This window comes from Ambystoma mexicanum, chromosome 1q, assembly GCF_040938575.1.
Source record: "Ambystoma mexicanum isolate Mex_15411 chromosome 1q, UKY_AmexF1_1, whole genome shotgun sequence".
Lineage (NCBI taxonomy): Eukaryota > Metazoa > Chordata > Amphibia > Caudata > Ambystomatidae > Ambystoma > Ambystoma mexicanum.
In genome coordinates this window covers 1,180,018,436-1,180,045,684 of record NC_090922.1, presented here as the reverse complement: position 1 = coordinate 1,180,045,684, position 27,249 = coordinate 1,180,018,436, and the positions used below count along the sequence as shown (strand labels likewise).

Below are 27,249 nucleotides of genomic sequence, written 5' to 3'. Positions count from 1 at the left end.
ATGGTAAATCGGGGGCTGTATTACGTAAAAATCATGAAAGCTCCAAAGCATTCCAACGCATGCGAAATTACGTCATTGTGACTGCAAATGCTGTCCGCCTTAGCACAAATGCAAATGCACAGACACCATTTGCGCAGGCGCAAAATACATTTGGGCCCCTGTGATTTTTCAGTAATTTAGCCCCAGATACTAATTCTCCTAATTAGCAATGCAAAATAATGAATGTTCAAATTGAAGTTTTGAATGAAGGACTGTACCTGGATGCAAAACTAAACTCATGTGTTGCTTTTCCTAGAACTGTGCTTGCATTGAAGGCCACTTGGCACGTGCACTGTGAGTGGACATTCTAATTCAATATTGTTCACACAAATATAGTAATTTAAGCATAGGGGAGTGAATTCACAGAGACTTGCACTAGTGTGTCTAAAGTGGTGTACGTACACATTGCATCTCTGTAAACAAATGACTTACTCGTGTGATCGATGGAGGACCACTCATGCAACACACACAAGATCTACAAATTGTCTTAAATCACACACAAAAAAAGCAGAATAAAAATGAGGCACAGGTGCTTGAAAGTGAAAAGTTATCATTATTTTTTAAATCTGTTTGCTGAAATTAACCTTTTGGGAAAGTGGAACACTTCCAGGGAAACATTTAAAATGTACTCATGCAGATGTGCCAGTGTTCCACATGTGGCGCACGCCAGGATGCAACAAGGAACATTATCAATTGATGTATATCTTCAAACGCGGGTGTGTTGGGAGGTAAAACCTCCTTCTGCCCTTTTCTGCGCCAGTGCCCATTTTGCTCTGCGACTGGTCGCATGTGGCCTTTTTTTAGCTTTGTGGATTGGGCACAATGTGTGTATTTTTGTGGCTACAAAAATGCTTTGCGATTTGGCCACCAAGATAATGTCAACAGTTACTCTGTTGACATCTGAAGTTTGCTTTCCCTTTTTAAAGGAAAGACTTTTGGTGTTGTGACCTGTGAATTATGCAAATCTGCCCCAATTGAAGAGCAAAGTGCCTGAAATCCTCCCATTGGTGACATGTGCCAGTGAGCATTGCAACAGCCTGTGCCCTCTAAGCACACTCCTCCCACACGAGGTACACGTTCATCTTCAGTGGGCACCCATTAAAGTGGGTAACCAAATACAGACATGGCTTCTGGGACAACCCATTAATACACTGAAATACTGTTGTTTGGAAACACTGCATGAATGAGCCTGCTTCGTGCACTAAAATAACGCAGCCATACGATCTCCTGTGAAAGATCAGGATAGATTTTACTGCTGGGTTCTGCTGGCTCCTAAATATAGCTTCAGATTTCACTCTGGACCATACCTTACCTTCTATACGTGGCAGGCAACCATAGCTCTAATTTAAGGACTAGACCGCTGATGCAAATGTCAGTTTCATTCGGAAAGTAAACCTGAGTCACAGTTCTTTTTTTTATTTTCTCAAGCTACAAAATGGCCAGAGAGGTCAACTTTAGGGTGTCGATTACATGAAGATGTAAACTGCTGAAATTGCCCTCTTCCAAGCCGCTTCAGTTATCTTTTTAAAAAAAACAACTTTCTACATAAAGCTATGTATATACTTCTCTTACATTCCAATACTCATTTAGCTTTGTATGAAAACTACCACTTGGTGGTGGTTCATGCCAGGGCCCTTGGGCTTAAAAGAGGGCACCTCAGATGGCATCAGAGATATTTAAGGCCTCTGATCTTATCCAAAATCATCTTAAAGTGTTTCGGACCTTGGGCATTCCAAACTTGGGGGACACAGGAATAGGGGTGTGTAGGAACAGAGAACATAGAAGCAGGTTGAGGTAACGCTATTGCATTGTATTGGGGTGCGTGGAATAAATAAAGTAACGGATGAGAACCTTTAAGACTACTTCAGCAAGCTTCCAACCAAACTTCTTTTCTAGCTCAAGCCACAGGGTTCTTCAGGACCTTCTGATCTCATTTACTGAAATATCCCCTTTGCAAGAATGTCATGTGTACCAAATTTCACAGTACTGCTTAAGACTAGAGTCGTCAGGAATAATGATCCTATTTGCGCAGAATGATCATCCTTTGAAGTTTCCTCCTCATGTTTCCGTCTGCGCTACCTCGGTGGCTAATATCATGGCCTGCCCTTTCTGTCCATCATTCGAGCAGCTGGAGACGGCGTTTGCGACCTGACAAAACTTCTGCAGGAAGATCTTTCGCAGCAAGAGGTAAACCCAAGGGTCCAGGATTTGGTTCAGCGAGGCCAAGCGAACCGCCGTCAAGAAGAAATTGCACTCTTTCTGCAATTCTTCGCTGTGAGATGTGTAAGAGGTCTTGCAGTGTTCCGCAGACTTGTGATTAGATATCATTTTCAGCATAATCACCTGAAATAAGGAAAACAAAAAAGATCATGTTTAGAAGATTGTGCACGGGTTGTTTTCTTCTCTTTTCAGGACACAATTACATACCCACAAAATCAGAGCATTCTGAGAAGTGAACATAAGACAATCTTGGAAGGCAGACCCCTCTTAAAGCCACATGCTTTTACATGGCTGTGTCTGTTACTGACCCATCTGAAAGCTACATGCAATTCCTTGGCTATGCATGTTACTGTACACCCACCCAGAGGCTGTGTGCACATGTTTTACACGAGAATTAGTCTGGGCTTGTCGACCCGCCAAATACAAAAACTCCAGTCACGTTTTGCGAAAGACCAAACCAATATGCAAGTAGCCTCAATGGGAACATTATTACCAGATACCAACTGAAAGCAATGGATGTAAATGTATCAAACTGCTGGTTGAAACTAACACATGTCAATGTCATTTAGTTGCCTCATGTCGCTCCTTTTCATACTTCCCTGAGTGAGGGCTGTGGGAATTGCCAGGGATGGTCCAAGTGGCGTCGGCGATTCGTGAGTGGATGGGACAGTCGGGTAATTGCAATTGGCTCAGGACTATGTTTGAGTGACGCTGACAGACTGGTCTCCCTCTCTGGAATTGCATCTAATGTGTGCCCCATAGTGGGAAAGTCAGGCTTCACGGATTGATGAATTCCTTCACCCTATCGATTTGGGTGTGCGAGGATAGGGGTGCACAGGCAGCAGGAGTGGCTGTCTGCGACTCGGTGTTCAGCTTGTGGGGGAGAGGAATGGCTTAGGCACTTTCGTTTCTGCTGCTAACGCGGCAGATCGGGTCTTTTGGGCTAATTATTTGGTTGAATCAAATATTCGAGGACTAGTTGATTAAGGGCCCGATTCATTAAATATTTTGCACGGTTCAAAGTGACTGCACTGCCGACACAAACCCTGGTTCATGGAACTGTGCAAAGTGTATTTTTGCCGTACAAAGTCATTTTTGCAGTACAAAACAACTTTGCACTGACTTTGCACGGCAAAAATACACTTTTTTAAAAAGTTCCATGAATCAGGGTTTGTGTTGGCAGTACAAAGTCACTTTTCAGCAGTGCAAAGTCACTTTGAACCGTGCAAAAAATGCCATGAATCAGGCCCTAAGTCCTTTACCCTATGTATTACCCGACCCTATGGGTCTCATTACACGGATGGTGGAGAACCATGGCGCTATTAGCGCCATGGTTCATGCCGGTAAAATACCGGCACCGCCTTGGCGGAAAGGGGAATTACCGCCCCATTCCAAGGTTGGCGGGCGGTAATTCCCCCTTCCACCATTGCCCTTCCCCATTCCCATTTTTGCCCCATAGGGCATAATGGGAATGGGGAAGGGGCTAATTACGGTACTGCAAATTGCGATACCGTAATTAGCTCCCTGGGTCCCTTTGCGGGTTGGTTTTTAACGCCTGCAAAAAGCAGGCGTTAAATCCCCCAACCCGCAAAGGGACCTCGTAGTAAGGCGGTAAGGATTTACCGGTACCGGTATTTTACCGGTACCGGTAAATCCTTACCGCCATCCGTGTAATGAGGCCCTATATCTCTATTCAGTGGGTTGCAGACTTTTCTTTAGAGAGTATGTGTGGATCGGGTCCACAATCGTGTGTTTGCCACTGTCAGCGGCTCCACATGTTTTTGCAAGTATGGATCTAGCCCCTTTGGGTTGCATGCTGTGCGTGCGTGGGTATGTGTTGATCAGGTCAACAATGGCGTGCCACTCTCCGCGATGCTCCAATAGCTTGCATGTATGGAGCTACCCCTATTTGTGGTTTCAATTACATGGCCTAGGGTGGGCAACTAGCCTTTTCTATAACGTGGTACTCAAAAGGTGTCCGGTTGCAATCACATAATAGCACGCACAGGTTTCCAGGCCGCAGTCAGCATTATGAGGGGGCTGACTTTCTGTGAAGGTCTACCTGGCTCCACGAGTGATCTCTAGGGTCCTCATATTGATATGTTCTTGAGGTACTCGCAATTGTTTTATGCAGCTGGTATGTTATATTTGCAATCGGTAAGGACAACAAGTTATGGCTTTTTTGAAGTGGGAGAAAGGCCGGTCATAGATGGGCGCAGTGAATTCTCGTTTCCTTATTCTGCTGGGTTGGTTGGCTTATCCCACCGTTGATCTCTGCTGCTTAAATGGCTTAGTGAAGTGGTAATGGAAAATTACCAGGATCCCAGGCAGCAGGTGAGGGGTCATTAAGTGTTGTGGGGTAGTGATCTGCTAGGGTTAGAGTTGCGCTAGCAGGACGGCATTATGGGCAGCAGGAAGGTGACGCGGTATAAGCAGGGTGCAAACTATGCACTTGTCGATAGCCATTGGCTAAGGAAATTCGGTCCTGGGCGAGTAGGAATTGATGTGCTGTCTATACGTGTAGAACTGAGGCGGCAAGCGACTTTTTGAAGGCTCGCTACTAGCTTGCAAATTTAAACTTTGACCCCCCCCTCCCCACGGCATTAGGAGATCTTGCAACGATTGGTGGACAGTTCCAGTGGATGGAATATGGGGGTCTTTACCCATTGTCAGTAATGTGTAAAATAAACGTGGTTGTGGGAAGAAGGCCCTTGGCTCCCATATGGAGAGGGGATCAGAGACAAATGTATACGTAGTCTCTGATTGGGTCCAGCATGGAGTGCTTACCATGGTCAATGGTTTTGAGGTCAGTCCGATGTTCTATGAACTAGGAGGGCATTCAGCTTTTAGAGACGATGGCAAAAAGCTCTACATTAAGAATAAAGGAATAATAACAATAATAATAATTTAGATGGGCCAACATAGTAAATGATAATAGTCGTCTATTGGCAGGGCACACATCTGGTTAGTGAGTGCCTGGGTTGTCAGGAAGGTATGTTTTTGATGACTCAAGATAGAATAGTAAACAGGTCTGTGTCAATTTCATATATTTTTTTTCTTTGGCACACAGTATATCTTGCCGGATATTTTTGTCCTGTCAAAAGGTAGGACGCAAACACAAGTAAGAGTCAACACACGTCAACCGTCATTCTTATTGCCCTTTTCGATGTAGCCAAATTGCTGCATTAGGTTGTGGCAAGCATAGCATAGAGGTCCTTCCTATTAATTGGGAGAAGGTCTTTCGGGGATTAGCATAATGCTTTGGAGGAATGCTTGTTCATATTTAATTCAGGCAAATGAGAATATCGGTTGGGACGTGCTGGATTAGTATAGTGCATTGACTTATTGAGAATCGGGTTGGTCGGCTCATGTGCAGGCAGTAGCTCCTCTGTGCCCCAGGATGGTAATTCAGTACATGCTTGCAGGTTTTCTTGGCAAGGTGGTAATTTGGCCTTATTGGTGCCGTTATGCACTGTTGCAGAACTGGGTTGTAGCCAATATTGAGTAAATCTTTGTTTTCGCCTGGGGGGTGCATGTTCCGGTTGGGTGTTTATAAAATGGCAATTGAGAGAATTACAGTAGGAAGTTCTTTCTTGAGGTGAGATGTGAAACACGGTGGAGGATGGATTGATGGCGCTTGTTGCCTTCAGGGGCTAACAGCAATTTGGCCAGCGGTAAGTTTGTGGAACGTTGGATAACTTCGACTGTGACGAGTTGATCCACTATTGGGTGTTGCCCTACTTGTGTATGGCACCATAAGAAGATGAATACATTTTTAGTTTGTGTGTCTTATCCCTCTATGTGTGAGAGCAGTTCAATAAATTAGTCGAGCCACTCCGTGAGGCAAGGATCGTGGTATCCGTTATCAAGCTAGCAGAGGTCGCCCATGTTCTTACCCTTTCGTAGGCAGACCTGGGGAAGAACGTTCCTCTTCTTGTTACTATTTTTAGGCTAACTATAGGAATTTTCACCAGCAGTGTGAAGCACAAGAGGAGTTCAATATTGGGAGTGTTATCTGTTGGAGTTCCTGGTTAAAAAAAAATAGAGATTATTTCGGTTGTACGTACCAATGGCATAATGGAGTCTTGACCTATTCAACTATTCAAGTGGTGTGCAGCTGGACACTGATGCGATGGATTTATTTTAGCCTCCTACAGGATTCTCAGATCGGTGGGGAAGGTGAAACATATAAATTCAAGGAAATCTTTTCGTCAATAGGCCTACTGCGGTTGTCCGTACCTTTATGCATCCTTCCCTATGTGAGGAGCTGTACAATAATCCTAGAAGTTGAAGGCAATGTTGGCTGCAGTTAAAGGACCAATGTGCTTATGCCAGCATTTATTAGCACCCTAAGAAGTGGCTTATTTTCTTGCACTAGCAGCCAGGTTATTACCTGGTTGCATATGATATTCATTTGGCTGTTCAAGTTGGGGAATTAACTGAACGAGTCTTACTTACTGCTGCTCTGCACGGGTTTGAGTAGTTGCCTGCAGTTGGTCTTTTTAGGCAACTTTGTGGGAGTGGTACAGTAATACCAGGAGTTCTAGGCGGTATGGACAAAAGCTAGAAGTCCACATATCTAGGGCCTCTCATTGATTTGAAGTAGTGGCATATTCACAGGATGGAGGTATAACCCTAGTAATAACCAGTATAAGCATAAGGGGGTTTTCTTTCGATGTTCAAGTATTAGAATGGATTAGGAGTTTCTTCCTTACTGCTGCTCCAGACAGATTGGTAATTATGGCAATTTGGTGGGTGCACCATGTATTTCATTATCGGGACAGAGTGTCTTAGAATAACTCTGAATGTCTGCCCATGGCAGACCAGATCATGGACGGTCCTAGTCATCTATTGAAAGGAAGCATAACAGCGCGAATACATGTCTGCAGAAGCTATGCAGAGGAAGTTGACCATGGGTGCATTCTGAACTACGGAGGCATGCAGACACTGTCTTTGGCAAGGGCAACTTGTATAGTTGGAGCCTGATGTCCTTAATGGGCATTTCCACCAATTTTGAACTTAATATATGAACTATGTTTGTGCTACCTGGGCTATGGGTGAGAGGGTCCTCTTTCGTCCAGTAGGCCAGTAAGCAGGCGTGGACGGTTGACTGGCCCCTGGTGTTGCTCATTGCGGATAAAGGCAGACTCAGGCATGGGTGTTGACTGTCCGCTTATCTTTTGGCTTTTCAATTCACACCTGCTCGTAGAAAGCAGCGATTTCATGGCAGCATTGATTGACCACCCAGGTAGCCAATCATTCATCCTATGTTAAGTTTGAGATCTTTTGAATTAACCACCGTACAGTGGTTTGGAGGGGAGTACGAGGAGCCTTTGCCTTTAAAAACTGGGTCTTCCACCCCTACTTCAGATTATGTCAGATCCTTTAAGACTGAAGATTCACTCTGAAGAACTCACTGGACTTCCTTTGGGAAAGTTGTACTTTCCAAAGCCCTCAGCCTGAGGTGAAGAAGGAATCATCCAAGACAGAAGGAAGATATGTCCCCTATCCACACCCAGGGCAAATCGGAAGTTACCTTTTGCTGTGGGCCAGGACCATTCAACTGGCCGGAATCTCCTAAAGCTGGAAGAGCAACACAGAATGGGACCATCCTGTCCTCGTGTCCCCCTGAGTGGGCCACACAGCAACCGGAGGACAAGACCAGCCAAAGTTCCCTGTTCCACTGCAACAAAATGGTCATTTCATGTTCACTGCACCCGGAACAAGAGGGATGTTGGCAGTGCTGATTGCTGTGCTCTGCGCCACCACTTTGAACTTGCTCGCACTTTAAAACCAGCTTGACACTGCATTGTGTTACAACCACAGGTTGGTCCAGCAAGCCCTTTAACTACCACCTCATCGACCTGCACATCGACAACCCCACGATCACCACTTCGACCACTGTTGCCCTCTGACTCGAACCGCTGGAGTGTTGTTCATTGACCCTGTCCAGCGGTTAAAGCCCGACTCGGCCTGGCCAACTGTGAAGCAATCTTGGACCGCCCCGAACCTGGATCCTTAAGAGCTGCCCATTGACTGCAGCGAGTGACCACCTTCGTCCTCGAAGCCTGCTTGCTGCTTTGGCCCACACGTTCTAATGTGCCCAAACTGACCTTGATCCGCTTACATCTATGTTCAACACTGCGTCTGCCCACCAAGATCTGAATCCAGGTACTGTTGACTCTGAATTGACCCCTCTTACTTCTACTTGTAACCTACAGACTGGTAAGGTCATGATCGCTCCTGCTTTCATCCAAGATATATCCTTTTTGTGACTCGTGATTTTCCTACCACCCCTGGAAATAAGCTCAGAGTGTTAATTTCTCCTGTCTGTTGCATCTTCTCTGTTCTTCCTTTGGGGTGGGCGTTTGTACAGTATTTTCTATTGGTTTGACTTGCAGATGGTGTGTTTGATTAAAGTATATATATATATATATATATATATATTCAATGAAAAAACTTTGTTAAAGGGACGTTATGGTTAAGTTGCGCTACTAAAAACCTATGAAATTCAGTGAAAAAACTTTGTTAAAGGGACGTTATGGTAAAGTTGCGCTACTAAAAACCTATGAAATTCAGTGAAAAAACTTTCTCAAAGGAACGTTATGGTTCCAAGTAAAACCGAAAAACCCTTGAAATTCGCCAGTTATGATAAGCTAAGCAACCATAACTCACGCCACCACCGTGCACTGCTAAGACTAACACCCAGGACATCAAAGATGACATCACAAATGTCATTGATGACATCACTGATGACATCACATGTGTATGTACTTTTCATGAAATATGTGTACAAGGGATTCTTATTATAATGTTGCGAAACAAGTGTCAAGGATCATTGCAATAAATATCATACCCTAATTAGTGCATTGAACGATGCATTGATATAAATAGCATTCTATTATGGGGTTCTATCTAGTATACTAAGCTACTGATACAGAAACATAACATGGTGTGCAGTGTACAAGATGAAGGTATAATATTCGTAATGTTAATATGTTGAATAATTAAATGATAATTGTTTTCTTAATAGATTTTTGTGTACTGTGAAATATGTAATACGTAGCTAATAAAACATTACTATAGACAAAACACAAAGACACAAGAACACATACCAATATGGGTATATACAGGGAAAGTGAAGTTAGCAAAAAAGCACAAGTAGTAGCAGAAACAATTCATAACTTAACTGATTATTTTCATGCAAATAAATGATTGCTCTGTTTCAAAGCTGCTATTCACCCTATGTATATGTATCACTTGATGTGATTGGACCCACAGGGAAAGTACAGCCATAAAAAAAAAACAACAGAACTATCAGAAAGTGCTCATAAGTCTATTGATTATCTTTATGCACAAAAAGGATTGCTGTCTTTCAAGCTTGTGTCTTCCCGTATGTATATGTTTCATATGATGTGACTGGACTCTAACAGAATTACTGTAAGAACCTACTTGAAGGATATGTCTACAAATAAAATAAAATGTTTCGTTTCTGACTGTTACTGAAGAAAACCATGTGGCCTAGATATGTCAGCAAAAGAAAAAAGAGTGAGCCAGACATGTGATGTCATCAGTGATGTCATCAATGACATTTGTGATGTCATCTTTGATGTCCTGGGTGTTAGTCTTAGCAGTGCACGGTGGTGGCGCGAGTTATGGTTGCTTAGCTTACCATAACTGGCGAATTTCAAGGGTTTTTCGGTTTTAATTGGAACCATAACGTTCCTTTGACAAAGTTTTTTCACTGAATTTCATAGTTTTTTAGTAGCGCAACTTTACATAACGTTCCTTTAACAAAGTTTTTTCACTGAATTTCATAGGTTTTTAGTAGCACAACTTAACCAAAACGTCCCTTTAACAAAGTTTTTTCATTGAATTTCATAGGTTTTTATTAGTGCAACTTAACCATAACGTCCCTGTAACATTTTTTTTTTACTAAATTTTAAAGGTTTTTATTAGTACAACGTGACCATAACATCCTTTTCAATAGATGAAGACCACTAACATCTTATGTCCTCAAAGTGGGAATGCCGGGTGGTAAAAAAAACAAAAAGATTTTCCTTCCTACGCCGGGACGCCTGCGCCGTCTCGGTGTAGGAAGGAAAATCTTTTACCAAGATGGCCACCATGGAAAGGGAAGGCGGGGTGTATAAAGAACACAACGGCGCATGAGCAGGGTTGGGGGGGCACAGGGGAGACACATGGGCATGAGCGGGGGGTGAGAGGGAACAGGGTACAAACGGGGCATGAGCAGGGGATGGGGGGAAAGGAAGGAAACACAGGGCATGAGCGGTGGTGGGGGAACACGAGAGAGACACGGGGCATGAGCAGCGGGTGGGGAGGAACATGAGGGAGACACGGGGTATTAGCAGGGGGTGGGGAGGAACACGAGGGAGACACAGGGCATGAGCGGGGGGGTACAGGGCACATACGAGACATGAGCGGGGGTGGGGAGGAAAGGAGAGAGACAAGGGGCATGAGCGGGGGGTGGGGGGAACACGAAGGAGACATGGAGCATGAGTGGGGGGCGGGGGGTAACACGAGGGAAACACGGGGCATGAGCGGGGGGTGGGGGGAACACGAGGGAGACACGGGGCATGAGCGGGGGGTGGGGGGCAACAGGAGACAGACACGGGGCATGAGCAGGGGGTGGGGCCAACAGGAGAGAGACACGGGGCATGAGCGGGGGGTGGGGAGAACAGGAGACAGACACGGGGCATGAGCGGGGGGGGTGGGGAGAACAGGAGACAGACACGGAGCATGAGTGGGGGGTGGGGGGTAACACGAGGGAAACACGGGGCATGAGCGGGGGTTGGGGGGAACACGAGGGAGACATGGGGCATGAGCGGGGGAGGGGGGCAACAGGAGACAGACACGGGGCATGAGCAGGGGGTGGGGCCAACAGGAAAGAGACATGGGGCATTAACGTGGGGTGGGGGGTACAGGAGACAGACACGGGGCATGAGCGGGGGGTGGGGGCAACAGGAGAGAGACACGGGACATGAGTGGGTGGGGGGAACAGGAGACAGACACGGGGCATGAGTGGGGGGGCAACAGGAGACAGACACGGGGCATGAGCGGGGGGTGGGGGGGAACAGGAGACAGACACGGAGCATGAGCGGGGGGTGGGGAGAACAGGAGACAGACACGGGGCATGAGCAGGGTGTGGGGGGCAACAGGAGACAGACACAGGGCATGAGCGGGGGTGGCAGGAACAGGAGACAGACACGGGGCATGAGCGGGGGTGGGGAGAACAGGAGACAGACACGGGGCATGAGCAGGGGTGGGGAAACAACAGAGACAGACACGGGGCATGAGCAGGGGGTGGGGGGCAACAGGAGACAGACACAGGGCATGAGCGGGGGTGGGGGGCAACAGGAGACAGACACGGGGCATGAGCGGGGGGTGGGGGGCAACAGGAGACAGACACGGGGCATGAGCAGGGGGTGGGGGCAACAGGAGACAGACACGGGGCATGAGCGGGGGGTGGGGGGGAACAGGAGACAGACACGGAGCATGAGCGGGGGGTGGGGAGAACAGGAGACAGACACGGGGCATGAGCGGGGGGTGGGGGGCAACAGGAGACAGACACAGGGCATGAGCGGGGGTGGGAGGAACAGGAGACAGACACGGGGCATGAGCGGGGGTGGGGAGAACAGGAGACAGACACGGGGCATGAGCGAGGGGGTGGGGGGCAACAGGAGACAGACACAAGGCATGAGCGGGGGTGTGGGGGGCAACAGGAGAGAGACACGGGCATGAGCGCGGAGTGGGGGGTACAGGAGACAGACACGGGGCATGGGTGGGAGCAAGAGGAGACAGACATGGGGCATGAGCGGGGGGTGGGGGGAACAGGAGACAGACACAGGGCATGAGCGGGGGGTGGGGGGTACAGAAGACAGACACGGGGCATGAGCGGGGGGTGGGGGGTACAGGAGACAGACACGGGGCATGAGCAGGGGGTGGGGGGCAACAGGAGAGAGACACAGGGCATGAGCGTGGGGGTGGGGGGGTACAGGAGACAGACATGGGGCATGAGCAGGGGGGGCAACAGGAGACAGACATGGGGCATGAGCGGGGGGGTGGGGGGTACAGGAGACAGACACGAGCATGAGCGGGGGGTGGGGGGGCACAGGAGACAGACACGGGGCATGAGTAGGGGGTGGACAGGAGAGAGACACGGGGCATGAGCGGGGGGTGGGGGGTACAGGAAACAGACACAGGGCATGAGCGGGGGGTGGGGGGCAACAGGAGAGAGACACAGGGCAGGAGCGGGGGGTGGGGGGCAACAGGAGACAGACACGGGGCATGAGCGGGGGGTGAGGGCAACAGGAGACAGACACGGGGCATGAGCAGGGGGTGGGGGGGAACAGGAGACAGACACGGAGCATGAGCAGGGGGTGGGGGGTAACAGGAGAGAGACACAGGACATGAGCGGGTGGGGGGAACCGGAGACAGACACGGGGCATGAGCAGGGGGTGGGGGGGAACAGGAGACAGACACGGAGCATGAGCAGGGGGTGGGGGGCAACAGGAGAGAGACACAGGACATGAGCGGGTGGGGGGAACCGGAGACAGACACGGGGCATGAGCGGGGGGGCAACAGGAGACAGACACGGGGCATGAGCGGGCGTTGGGGGGTACAGGAGACAGACATGCGGCATGAGCGGGGGGTGGGGGTCAACAGGAGACAGACACGGGGCATGAGCGGGGGGTGGGGGGCATCAGGAGACAGTCACGGGGCATGAGCGGGGGGTGGGGGGCAACAGGAGAGACACGGGACATGAGCGGGGGTGGGGGAAACAGGAGACAGACACGGGGCATGAGCGAGGGGTGGGGGAACAGGAGACAGACACGGGGCATGAGCGGGGGGTGGGGGGAACAACGGGCATGAGCGGGGGTGGGGGAAACAGGAGACAGACACGGGGCATGAGCAGGGGGTGGGGGGCAACAGGAGAGACACGGGACATGAGCGGGGGTGGGGGAAACAGGAGACAGACACGGGGCATGAGCGAGGGGTGGAGGGAACAGGAGACAGACACGGGGCATGAACGGGGGTGGGAGGAACAGGAAAAAGACACGGGGCATGAGCGGGGGGGTGGGGGGCAACAAGAGAGAGACATGGGGCATGAGTGTGTGGGGGGAACAGGAGACAGACACGGGGCATGAGCGGGTGGGGGGAACAGGAGACAGACACGGGGCATGAGCGGGAGGGGTGGGGGGCAACAGGAGCTAGACACAGGGCATGAGCGGGGGCTGGGGGGAACAGGACACAGACATGGGGCATGAGCGGGGTGTGGAGAGAACAGGAGACAGACACAGGGCATGAGCGGGGAGAACAGAAGACAGACATGGGGCATGAGCGGGGGGTGGGGGAAGGGGAGAGAGACACACGGGGCATGAGCGGGGGTGGGGGGAGGGAGAGAGATATACGGGGCATGAGCGGGGGGTGGGGGGAACAACAGAGACAGACACGGGGCATGAGCAGGGGGTGGAGGGCAACAGGAGACAGACACGGGGCATGAGCGGGGGGTGGGGGGCAACAGGAGACAGACACAGGGCATGAGCGGGGGGAGAGGGGCAACAGGAGACAGACACGGGGCATGAGCGGGAGGTGGGGGGCAACAGGAGACAGACACGGGGCATTAGCGGGGGGGCAACAGGAGAGACACGGGGCATGAGCGGGGTTGGGGGGCAACAGGAGAGACACGGGACATGAGCGGGGGTGGGGGGAACAGGAGACAGACACGGGGCATGAGCGAGGGGTGGGGGGTACAGGAGACAGACACAGGGTTAAGTTGCGCTACTAAAAACCTATGAAATTCAGTGAAAAAACTTTGTTAAAGGGACGTTATGGTAAAGTTGCGCTACTAAAAACCTATGAAATTCAGTGAAAAAACTTTCTCAAAGGAACGTTATGGTTCCAAGTAAAACCGAAAAACCCTTGAAATTCGCCAGTTATGATAAGCTAAGCAACCATAACTCACGCCACCAATGTGCACTGCTAAGACTAACACCCAGGACATCAAAGATGACATCACAAATGTCATTGATGACATCACTGATGACATCACATGTGTATGTACTTTTCATGAAATATGTGTACAAGGGATTCTTATTATAATGTTGCGAAACAAGTGTCAAGGATCATTGCAATAAATATCATACCCTAATTAGTGCATTGAACGATGCATTGATATAAATAGCATTCTATTATGGGGTTCTATCTAGTATACTAAGCTACTGATACAGAAACATAACATGGTGTGCAGTGTACAAGATGAAGGTATAATATTCGTAATGTTAATATGTTGAATAATTAAATGATAATTGTTTTCTTAATAGATTTTTGTGTACTGTGAAATATGTAATACGTAGCTAATAAAACATTACTATAGACAAAACACAAAGACACAAGAACACATACCAATATGGGTATATACAGGGAAAGTGAAGTTAGCAAAAAAGCACAAGTAGTAGCAGAAACAATTCATAACTTAACTGATTATTTTCATGCAAATAAATGATTGCTCTGTTTCAAAGCTGCTATTCACCCTATGTATATGTATCACTTGATGTGATTGGACCCACAGGGAAAGTACAGCCATAAAAAAAAAACAACAGAACTATCAGAAAGTGCTCATAAGTCTATTGATTATCTTTATGCACAAAAAGGATTGCTGTCTTTCAAGCTTGTGTCTTCCCGTATGTATATGTTTCATATGATGTGACTGGACTCTAACAGAATTACTGTAAGAACCTACTTGAAGGATATGTCTACAAATAAAATAAAATGTTTCGTTTCTGACTGTTACTGAAGAAAACCATGTGGCCTAGATATGTCAGCAAAAGAAAAAAGAGTGAGCCAGACATGTGATGTCATCAGTGATGTCATCAATGACATTTGTGATGTCATCTTTGATGTCCTGGGTGTTAGTCTTAGCAGTGCACGGTGGTGGCGCGAGTTATGGTTGCTTAGCTTACCATAACTGGCGAATTTCAAGGGTTTTTCGGTTTTAATTGGAACCATAACGTTCCTTTGACAAAGTTTTTTCACTGAATTTCATAGTTTTTTAGTAGCGCAACTTTACATAACGTTCCTTTAACAAAGTTTTTTCACTGAATTTCATAGGTTTTTAGTAGCACAACTTAACCAAAACATCCCTTTAACAAAGTTTTTTCATTGAATTTCATAGGTTTTTATTAGTGCAACTTAACCATAACGTCCCTGTAACATTTTTTTTTTACTAAATTTTAAAGGTTTTTATTAGTACAACGTGACCATAACATCCTTTTCAATAGATGAAGACCACTAACATCTTATGTCCTCAAAGTGGGAATGCCGGGTGGTAAAAAAAACAAAAAGATTTTCCTTCCTACGCCGGGACGCCTGCGCCGTCTCGGTGTAGGAAGGAAAATCTTTTACCAAGATGGCCACCATGGAAAGGGAAGGCGGGGTGTATAAAGAACACAACGGCGCATGAGCGGGGTTGGGGGGGCACAGGGGAGACACATGGGCATGAGCGGGGGGTGAGAGGGAACAGGGTACAAACGGGGCATGAGCAGGGGGTGGGGGGGAAAGGAAGGAAACACAGGGCATGAGCGGTGGTGGGGGAACACGAGAGAGACACGGGGCATGAGCAGCGGGTGGGGAGGAACATGAGGGAGACACGGGGTATTAGCAGGGGGTGGGGAGGAACACAAGGGAGACACAGGGCATGAGCGGGGGGGTACAGGGCACATACGGGACATGAGCGGGGGTGGGGAGGAAAGGAGAGAGACAAGGGGCATGAGCGGGGGGTGGGGGGAACACGAAGGAGACACGGAGCATGAGTGGGGGGCGGGGGGTAACACGAGGGAAACACGGGGCATGAGCGGGGGGTGGGGGGAACACGAGGGAGACACGGGGCATGAGCGGGGGGTGGGGGGCAACAGGAGACAGACACGGGGCATGAGCAGGGGGTGGGGCCAACAGGAGAGAGACACGGGGCATGAGCGGGGGGTGGGGAGAACAGGAGACAGACACAGGGCATGAGCGGGGGGGTGGGGAGAACAGGAGACAGACACGGAGCATGAGTGGGGGGTGGGGGGTAACACGAGGGAAACACGGGGCATGAGCGGGGGGTGGGGGGAACACGAGGGAGACATGGGGCATGAGCGGGGGAGGGGGGCAACAGGAGACAGACACGGGGCATGAGCAGGGGGTGGGGCCAACAGGAAAGAGACATGGGGCATTAGCGTGGGGTGGGGGGTACAGGAGACAGACACGGGGCATGAGCGGGGGGTGGGGGCAACAGGAGAGAGACACGGGACATGAGTGGGTGGGGGGAACAGGAGACAGACATGGGGCATGAGTGGGGGGGCAACAGGAGACAGACACGGGGCATGAGCGGGGGTGGGGGGGAACAGGAGACAGACACGGAGCATGAGCGGGGGGTGGGGAGAACAGGAGACAGACACGGGGCATGAGCAGGGTGTGGGGGGCAACAGGAGACAGACACAGGGCATGAGCGGGGGTGGCAGGAACAGGAGACAGACACGGGGCATGAGCGGGGGTGGGGAGAACAGGAGACAGACATGGGGCATGAGCAGGGGTGGGGAAACAACAGAGACAGACACGGGGCATGAGCAGGGGGTGGGGGGCAACAGGAGACAGACACAGGGCATGAGCGGGGGGTGGGGGGCAACAGGAGACAGACACGGGGCATGAGCGGGGGGTGGGGGGCAACAGGAGACAGACACGGGGCATGAGCAGGGGGTGGGGGGCAACAGGAGACAGACACGGGGCATGAGCGGGGGGTGGGGGGCAACAGGAGACAGACACGGGGCATGAGCGGGGGGTGAGGGCAACAGGAGACAGACACGGGGCATGAGCAGGGGGTGGGAGTGAACAGGAGACAGACACGGAGCATGAGCAGGGGGTGGGGGGCAACAGGAGAGAGACACAGGACATGAGCGGGTGGGGGGAACCGGAGACAGACACGGGGCATGAGCAGGGGGTGGGGGGAAATGGAGACAGACACGGAGCATGAGCAGGGGGTGGGGGGCAACAGGAGAGAGACACAGGACATGAGCGGGTGGGGGGAACCGGAGACAGACACGGGGCATGAGCGGGGGGGCAACAGGAGACAGACACGGGGCATGAGCGGCCGTTGGGGGGTACAGGAGACAGACATGCGGCATGAGCGGGGGGTGGGGGTCAACAGGAGACAGACACGGGGCATGAGCGGGGGGTGGGGGGCATCAGGAGACAGTCACGGGGCATGAGCGGGGGGTGGGGGGCAACAGGAGAGACACGGGACATGAGCGGGGGTGGGGGAAACAGGAGACAGACACGGGGCATGAGCGAGGGGTGGGGGCACAGGAGACAGACACGGGGCATGAGCGGGGGTGGGGGGAACAGCAGGCATGAGCGGGGGTGGGGGAAACAGGAGACAGACACGGGGCATGAGCAGGGGGTGGGGGGCAACAGGAGAGACACGGGACATGAGCGGGGGTGGGGGAAACAGGAGACAGACACGGGGCATGAGCGAGGGGTGGAGGGAACAGGAGACAGACACGGGGCATGAACGGGGGTGGGAGGAACAGGAAAAAGACACGGGGCATGAGCGGGGGGGTGGGGTGCAACAAGAGAGAGACATGGGGCATGAGTGTGTGGGGGGAACAGGAGACAGACACGGGGCATGAGCGGGTGGGGGGAACAGGAGACAGACACGGGGCATGAGCGGGAGGGGTGGGGGGCAACAGGAGCTAGACACAGGGCATGAGCGGGGGCTGGGGGGAACAGGACACAGACATGGGGCATGAGCGGGGTGTGGAGAGAACAGGAGACAGACACAGGGCATGAGCGGGGAGAACAGAAGACAGACATGGGGCATGAGCGGGGGGTGGGGGAAGGGGAGAGAGACACACGGGGCATGAGCGGGGGTGGGGGGAGGGAGAGAGATATACGGGCCATGAGCGGGGGGTGGGGGGAACAACAGAGACAGACACGGGGCATGAGCAGGGGGTGGAGGGCAACAGGAGACAGACACGGCGCATGAGCGGGGGGTGGGGGCAACAGGAGACAGACACAGGGCATGAGCGGGGGGAGAGGGGCAACAGGAGACAGACACGGGGCATGAGCGGGAGGTGGGGGGCAACAGGAGACAGACACGGGGCATGAGCGGGGGGGCAACAGGAGAGACACGGGGCATGAGCGGGGGTGGGGGGCAACAGGAGAGACACGGGACATGAGCGGGGGTGGGGGGAACAGGAGACAGACACGGGGCATGAGCGAGGGGTGGGGGGAACAGGAGACAGACACGGGGCATGAGCGGGGGGTGGGGGGAACAACAGACACGGGCATGAGCGGGGGGTGGGGAGAACAGACACAGGGCATGAGCGGGGCAGTGGGGGGCAACAGGAGACAGACACGGGGCATGAGCGGGGGGTGGGAGGAACAGGAAAAAGACACGGGGCATGAGCAGGGGGTGGGGAGAACAGGAGACAAACACGGGGCATGAGCGGGGGGGCAACAAGAGAGAGACACGGGGCATGAGCGTGTGGGGGGAACAGGAGACAGACACAGGGCATGAGCGGGTGGGGGGAACAGGAGACAGACACGGGGCATGAGCAGGAGGGTGGGGGGGCGACAGGAGATAGACACGGGGCATGAGCAGGGGGTGGGGGGAACAGGACCCAGACATGGGGCATGAGCGGGGTGTGGAGAGAACAGGAGACAGACACGGGGCATGAGCGGGGGGAACAGAAGACAGACATGGGGCATGAGCGGGGGGGGAAGGGGAGAGAGACACACGGGGCATGAGCGGGGGTGGGGGGAAGGAGAGAGATACACGGGGCATGAGCGGGGGTGGGGGAGGGAGATAGACACACGGGGCATGAGCGGGGGGTGGGTGGGAGGGAGAGAGACACACGGGGCATGAGCGGGGGGTGGGCGGGAGGGGGAGAAACACACGGGGCATGAGCGGGGGTTGGGCGGGAGGGAGAGAGACACACGGGCATGAGCGTGGCGTGGGCGGGTGGGAGAGAGACACATGGGGCATGAGCGGGGGTGGGGGGAGGGAGAGAGACGCACGCGGCATGAGCGGGGGTGGGGGGAGGTCGAGAGACACACGGGGCATGATCGGGGGTGGGCGGGAGGGGGAGAGACACTATGGGCATGAGCGGGGATGGGCAGGAGGGGGAAAGACACTAGGGGCATGAGCGGGGGTGGGCAGGAGGGTGACAGACACGGGGCAAGAGCGGGGGAGGGCGGGAGGGTGAAAGACACGGGGCAAGAGCGGGGGTGGGCGGGAGGGAGAAAGACAGGGCAAGAGCGTGGGTGGGCGGCAGGAGGAAAGACACGGGGCAAGAGCGGGGGTGGGAGGAAGGGGGAAAAACACAGGGCAAGAGCGGGGGTGGGCAGGAGGGGGAAAGACATGGGGCAAGAGCGGGGGTGGGCGGGAGGGGGAAAGAGACACGGGGCAAGAGCGGGGGTGGGCGGGAGAGGGAAAGAGAAACGGGGCAAGAGCGGGGGTGGGCGGGAGGGGGAAAGAGACACGGGGCAAGAGCGGGGGTGGGCGGGAGGGGGAAAGAGACACGGGGCAAGAGCGGGGGTGGGCGGGAGGGGGAAAGAGACACAGGGCAAGAGCGGGGGTGGGCGGGAGGGGGAAAGAGACACGGGGCAAGAGCGGGGGTGGGCGGGAGGGGGAAAGAGACACGGGGCAAGAGCGGGGGTGGGGGGGAGGGGGAAAGAGACACGGGGCAAGAGCGGGGGTGGGCGGGAGGGGGAAAGAGACACGGGCCAAGAGCGGGGGTGGGCGGGAGGGGTAAAGAGACACGGGCCAAGATCGGGGTGGGCGGGAGGGGGAAAGAGGCACGGGGCAAGAGCGGGGGTGGGCGGGAGGGGGAAAGACACACGGGGCAAGAGCGGGGGTGGGCGGGAGGGGGAAAGACACACGGGACAAGAGCGGGGGTGGGCGGGAGGGGGAAAGACACACGGGGCAAGAGCGGGGGTGGGCGGGAGGGGGAAAGACACACTGGGCAAGAGCGGGGGTGGGCGGGAGGGGGAAAGACACACGGGGCAAGAGCGGGGGTGGGGGGTAGGGAGACAGACACACGAGGCATGAGCAGGGGGTGGGGGGAAGGAGAGAGAGAGACTAGTGGGGCATGAGCGGGGGGAGGGGGAGAGACACACGGGGCATGAGCGGGGGTGGGGGGGAGGGAGAGAGACACACGGGGCAAGAGCGGGGGTGGGCGGGAGGGGGTAAGAGACACAGGGCAAGAGCGGGGGTGGGCGGGAGGGGGAAAGAGACACGGGGCAAGAGCGGGGGTGGGCGGTAGGGGGAAAGAGACACGGGGCAAGAGCGGGGGTGGGCGGGAGGGGGAAAGAGACATGGGGCAAGAGCGGGGGTGGGCGGGAGGGGGAAAGAGACACGGGGCAAGAGCGGGGGTGGGCGGGAGGGGGAAAGAGACATGGGGCAAGAGCGGGGGTGGGCGGGAGGGGGAAAGAGACACGGGGCAAGAGCAGGGGTGGGCGGGAGGGAGAAAGAGACACGGGGCAAGAGCGGGGGTGGGCGGGAGGGGGAAAGAGACACGGGGCAAGAGCGGGGGTGGGCGGGAGGGGGAAAGAGACACGGGGCAAGAGCAGGGGTGGGCGGGAGGGGGAAAGAGACACGGGGCAAGAGCGGGGGTGGGAGGCAGGGGGAAAGAGACACGGGGCAAGAGCGAGGGTGGGTGGGAGGGGGAAAGAGACACGGGGCAAGAGCGGGGGTGAGTGGGAGTGGGAAAGAGACACGGGGCAAGAGCGGGGGTGGGCGGGAGGGGGAAAGAGACACGGGCCAAGAGCGGGGGTGGGCGGGAGGGGGAAAGAGACACGGGCCAAGAGCGGGGCTGGGCGGGAGGGGGAAAGAGACACGGGCCAAGATCGGGGTGGGCGGGAGGGGGAAAGAGACACGGGGCAAGAGCGGGGGTGAGCGGGAGGGGGAAAGACACACGGGGCAAGAGCGGGGGTGGGCGGGAGGGGGAAAGACACACGGGACAAGAGCGGGGGTGGGCGGGAGGGGGAAAGACACACGGGGCAAGAGCGGGGGTGGGGGGTGGGGAGACAGATACACGATGCCTGAGCAGGGGGTGGGGGGAAGGAGAGAGAGACATGTGGGGCATGAGCGGGGGTGGGGGGAAGGGGGAGAGACACACGGGGCATGAGCGGGGGTGTGGGGGTGGTGGGAGGGAGAGAGACACACGGGACATGAGTGGGGGGTGGGCGGAGGGTGGGGAGAGACACACGGACATGAGCGGGGGTGGGCGGGAGGGGGAGAGACACACGGGCCATGAGCGGGGGTGGGGGGGAGGGAGAGAGACACACGGGGCATGAGCGGGGGTGGGGGGGAGGGAGAGAGACACACGGGGCATGAGCGGGGGGTGGGCGGGAGGGGGAGAGACACACGGGGCATGAGCGGGGGGTGGGCGGGAGGGGGAGAGACACACGGGGCATGGGTGGGGGGGAGGGAGAGAGACACACGGGGCATGAGTGGGGGGTGGGGGGAAGAAGAGAGAGAGACATGTGGGGCATGAGTGGGGGGTGGGCGGGAGGGGGAGAGACACACGGGGCATGAGCGGGGGTGGGGGGGAGGGAGAGAGACACACGGGACATGAGTGGGGGGTGGGCGGCGGGTGGGGAGAGACACACGGACATGAGCGGTGGTGGGCGGGAGGGGGTGAGACACACTGGGCATGAGCGGGGGGTGGGCGGCGGGTGGGGAGAGACACACGGACATGAGCGGGGGTGGGGAGAGACACACGGACATGAGCGGGGGTGGGCGGCAGGTGTTGAGAGACATACGGACATGAGCGGGGGGTGGGCGGCGGGTGGGCAGAGACACACGAACATGAGCGGGCGGCGGGTGGGTAGAAACACACAGACATGAGCAGCGGGTGGGAGAGACACACGGGGTGGCAGAGACACACGGGGCAAGAGCGGGGGGTGGGCGGTTGGGAGAGACGAGCGGGGCATGAACGGGGCATGAGCGGGCGGTGGGCGGGAGGGAGAAAGACACACGGACATGAGCGGGGGGTGGGCGGGAGGGAGAAAGACACACGGGGCATGAGCGGGGGTTGGGCGGCGGGTGGGGAGAGACACACGGACATGAGCGGGGGTGGGGAGAGACACACGGACATGAGCGGGGGTGGGAGAGACACACGAAGATGGGAGAGACACACGGGGCAAGAGCGGGGGGTGGGCGGTTGGGAGAGACGAGCGGGGCATGAGCCGGCGGTGGGCGGGAGGGAGAAAGACACACGGACATGAGCAGGGGGTGGGCGGGAGGGAGGGAGAAAGACACACGGACATGAGCAGGGGGTGGGCGGGAGGAAGAATGACACACGGACATGAGCGGGGGGGTGGGAGGAACAGGAGACAGACACGGGCATGAGCGGGGGTGGGGGACTTACTGTGCAGGCGGGATACAAAGCCTCTCATGCAAGGAACAAAGATGGCGGGCGTCTCTGAAGCCAGACGCACTGCACGCTTTCACGCATCCAATGAGAGAGCACGTCAGATGTCCGCGGACATCACGCAAGCTGCTTGCCCAATCACCGTCCTGTCCGCGGAGCGAACAGGGAAGTGTGTCTGCGAAGCGAACACAGATATCACTTATTTTTTTCACTTACATTTTTGTCATTTTTTTAAAAACTACTGGACGGATTTACACCAAATAAAGCAAAGCACGCTTTCGGGACCAAGCCGCCGCTCCTGCCGCTAATTTGGTGTAAATCCGTCCAGCGGTTTGGGCTGTAGGCGTGAGCAAAATTTTTTCCCATTATGTCTATGGGAAAAAAAAAGTTTTGGGACCCCCCCTATAACTTTTCCCCCCCTGGACGAATACTCACCAAACTTTGCAAACATATTCAGAGTGACCCAAATACTTTTTTTGCAAAGTTTGGTGAGGATCCGTCCAGGGAGAGCGAAGTTATAAGCCGCCAAAAAAGTGCTCTTCCTATGGAAACAGCAACTTAACCATAACTACATGGCCACGGTGTATATATATATATATATATATATATATATATATATATTTATTGAACCTTGATTGGACAATCCCTTCATTTTGGACTATGATACTGTGTTGTTTGGGTTGCTACTGGTTCACCTTCACACCCATTTTAAGAGTATAGTCTTCCCTCGGCCCATGTTACCAAAAAAGGCAAAGGAGAAATGTATATTTACTATCCCTGTTTTCCTTTATGCAGTGATAGAAGTGTACCACAAAAGTAGTGGAACTGTGACTCCAGTGGGGGATAGAGTAGGAAGGAAAGGAGCAGCGTGCAACACATTTTTCAAGGTATTCAGTCATGCTGGTTGACGCAATTGAGTTGAAATAGATATCAGTTTATCTGTAACTGATATGCAGTGGTATATCATTATTCTGGGGGTGAGGGGGGGCCCACTGTCCTGAATCTTAGGTCATGTTTTGGCAATCCAAGACCTCTACCCAGGCTCCCATGAATATGGCCTTGGTTGCAGAGTGCTAACAGATGTCGTGATTCCACATGCATAGTCCTCCTCACATGCTTAAAATTGATAATCTGTCCAGTAAATCCGGCCAAACATATTTTCACTTCTGTGGAAACCAATAAAAGTGGGAGATAGCAAAACCCTTTCTGAGCATGATGGAACCCTCCCAAAGCCTAACAAATGCAGCCCAACGTCTGCAGAAGGATAGTACAGACAATAATCCTGTCACACACTGTCATGAAGCCATTTTCTATATGTCTCCCCAGCTGGCGACTGCCTCTATGCACCTACCCTACCCTATCCGCCCCTCCTCCACCAAAGTACCCACCTTCCTGCTACAGAAGAAAATGGTGTGGCCTACACCTTCTCAGACCTGCTCCACTGAATCTGGTATCCACCAGGGGCCCGATATCCAAGGCCCGGAATGCAAAATTCAACGAGCATGCTCTCCAAGTGCTGAGGGCTGCATCATAAAGGGGAATACCCACGTCTTTGAGTCCGAGAACTCCCAGACCCTGCAACCTGTCTGCACCAAACTATGAGAGGCAAGCGCATCAATGTAAGTGCAGTGGTGGGCACCTCATCACCTAGCATGATATAAAGAAGTGGTTGCAAGACCTGCAGATGTGGATCCTCAGCATAGGCACGTACCACCAGAAGGCATGCCTAGCAGTGAGGGGTAGTTTGGTACCAAAACAAATGAAGCAGCAGCTGTGAAAATAGCAAGCCATGACAGTGATGAGCATGGCTGGCATTGTGGGAGTTGGAGGCACAAACACAAGATGTGGTGATCAGTAGCTAACAAAATATATATCAAATAAAATATACCACTAGTATGTAGATGTAGACATCAAGATCCTGCAGCCCTTGCCTCTGTATGTTTACCCACATATGCTACATTAACTATCACATTCCCACACAGACCAGAAACCTACAATAAAGCCCTGGCCCAGAATGTCGCTAAGGAGTTTCCTGCTCAGACTCACAAAAGCCAAATCCAAGCCAAGGTGATCAGTATTTAGATCACCCCAGATAGGCCGGGTCGCTATGGCCTGCACTGCCATTATTCGTCCCTGCTTTGAAACAGGTATTGCCCACAACAGTAATTTCCAATTGTGTCAGCAATGACCTTGCATGGTAGTTGACATCATTTACATCGAAGGTGCACGCATTTGCACACACGTGAAAGTCCTCATTGAGTGACCATATGAAATGGTGACAGGTTTAAAAACACACTTCCCAGACACCTCTGTCTGAATCAGCTCGTTGTACTGAACCATGTGAATCCCTTGAAAAGCACCTGGTACAGACAAGAAATGGCTAACCTCTTTCAAATGGATTCTCTCGACTAACTTGAATGATCCATATGCTTTACTAGAGTCGTCCTTTAACAATGTGCAACAATCAATATTGTTCCTCCAGTCAATCTCACAATCGGGTGTAATGTGAATGATTGACAGAAACAGCCATACAAGACCTTGACCACATCAGTGAGGTATGGTGGGCAGCTGCTCTTCAAAATCAATGGATTGCTGAGTCACAGATTGACACTGGAAAGCATGCAAACACATGGGTAAATGGCAAGTCTGCATCACATGTCATTTGCATGATGATGCTGTGCAGTATGTGCCTAATCCAGAAAGCGTGTTCTCTGCCCTTAGGTAACACATGTGTGCAGAGTGGGGTCCAAATCACATTGGAAAAACGGAAATGGCATATAATTTGGCTTTCATAGCATATATATAGAAGAGTGGTACCGTGAAAATACTACGCACAACTACATGAACGTCATCATGGTGAACAGTACTCGTGTTAGGACCCTGCAAAAGTGGGGAGATGTGCTGGGTTGAGCCACCTGAACAGAAATACAATACTGCAAACAAACGTCAGCAGGGTGGGAGGTATTTCTGTTCCAATACATTGGTGGGGTTACAGATGATCTTGAGGGGTTGCTGCTGGGCTGCCTGCCGCTCATCAAACCTGATATCTAAGAGGACAGCTGCCATCAGTATTTGGATCAGCATATATGCAATGAAGCACTAATCGAAGGAGTAACCATGTGTTGGATCATGTTTCATGAATGTAGTTTGAGGATTGTCTCGAGTTTAAACTTTCAGCCAGAGTATTTACTTATCTATCTGTAGGCTTTGCAGTCCTCAGTCATTAGCATCACATTTATTTGAGCTATGCATCATGATTTGCTTCTGTAATCAACATCACTAGATGAAGGGGTAGCTTAATCAGAAGCACCCACATGAAAGAGGGGCCAGGGGGCCACAGGAACTATCATATCAACAAAAGACACTTTTGCTGAAACAATGTTGCAGTGGGACCTAATTCATATCAAATTACATTTCGTCATTTTTTAGTGTGCTGGCAAACTGACTAGGTGGGACCTGCATGAAGGTTTCAAGAACTAAGAATTAATGTCATTGAACCAGAAACTGCGTTTGGGACGTTATCTAAAAACATTGTAAATCTCAAAAGACGGTCCAAGAGGTCCCAACGCCAAGGTCGACTTCCCCATAGGATATATTAATAATAATTTAAGTGGAGGAATGTAGAAACCTATTAAAACGCCACAAAAGCCAAAAGGAATCGTTTTGATATTAAGCCTGCACTGAGCTATTACAATTTCCTGAGTATAAAAAGCTGAAACGTTTCATCCCTGTTCCCTGTTCGCCTTGAAGATGAGTCATTGAGGTGGGTGCTTTTATTTATTTAATTGCAGGATTTAGACTCGGTCCTACTTATACCCTATATTAATGAGCCAGCTCTGATGTTTGGAAGCAAACCTGGATACATATTGAAATGAAGGTAAATGTCAGAATCATGCCTGCCATCAACCTTGCAAACTCCTGATATTACTCCATATCAATGTATCCTGGGGTGAAACTCTGTAGTTGTCGAGGAGCTATTTGGAAGACCAGTTGCAATGCTCTACTGACACTCTAATGTGAAATTCCCAATACAATTGTCTCCAGTATCGCACATTGAGAGGATAATGAGATTCGTTAATGTGAATAACCCAATATTATTTCTATAAATCAGATCAGTATCTTGAAAGTACAACTGGAACATGTCAACACTAGAATGTTGAGTTATCGCCTATATCATGTAAACAGGTGTGATAGACCTCTAGGGCAGCTGAAAGCCTTTGACCAGGTTGAGTGGACTATCTAATGGAGAAGCTGCGCTGGATGACAGTATGGGCGGACATCATAATTTAGTTACATTCATGACAAACTCAAACACATCACCCACACACACACCAAACAAGCAAGCACGCATTTCCTATGCAGTGTTCCCTGCGAACGATCATGCACACTAAAACAAGCATTTACCCACTGGCCATGCTGGTCATGAAACGCCCCCTACCTCTTCACATCCACATTGTGCTCCCTATCACCACTTTCTGAAAGGGCCTCAAAGCATAACACACGCCTTCATCTCCCCTGCTACCACGCGTCTATCCTAATCTTTCAATCCTATCTC

At 52.4% G+C, this 27,249-nt stretch overlaps 1 protein-coding gene across 1 annotated transcript in view; it reads right to left on the bottom strand.

The window, feature by feature from the left end:
* Nucleotides 1-1,439: 1,439 nt before the first annotated feature.
* The window catches only part of PTGER3 (prostaglandin E receptor 3), a 187,195-nt gene continuing 161,385 nt past the window's right edge, over nucleotides 1,440-27,249 (bottom strand). The window contains exon 2 of the mRNA XM_069641916.1: nucleotides 1,440-2,382. Within this exon, the coding sequence (XP_069498017.1) occupies nucleotides 2,098-2,382 (285 nt within the window). The 3' untranslated portion in view covers nucleotides 1,440-2,097. The remainder of the gene's footprint in view (nucleotides 2,383-27,249) is intronic.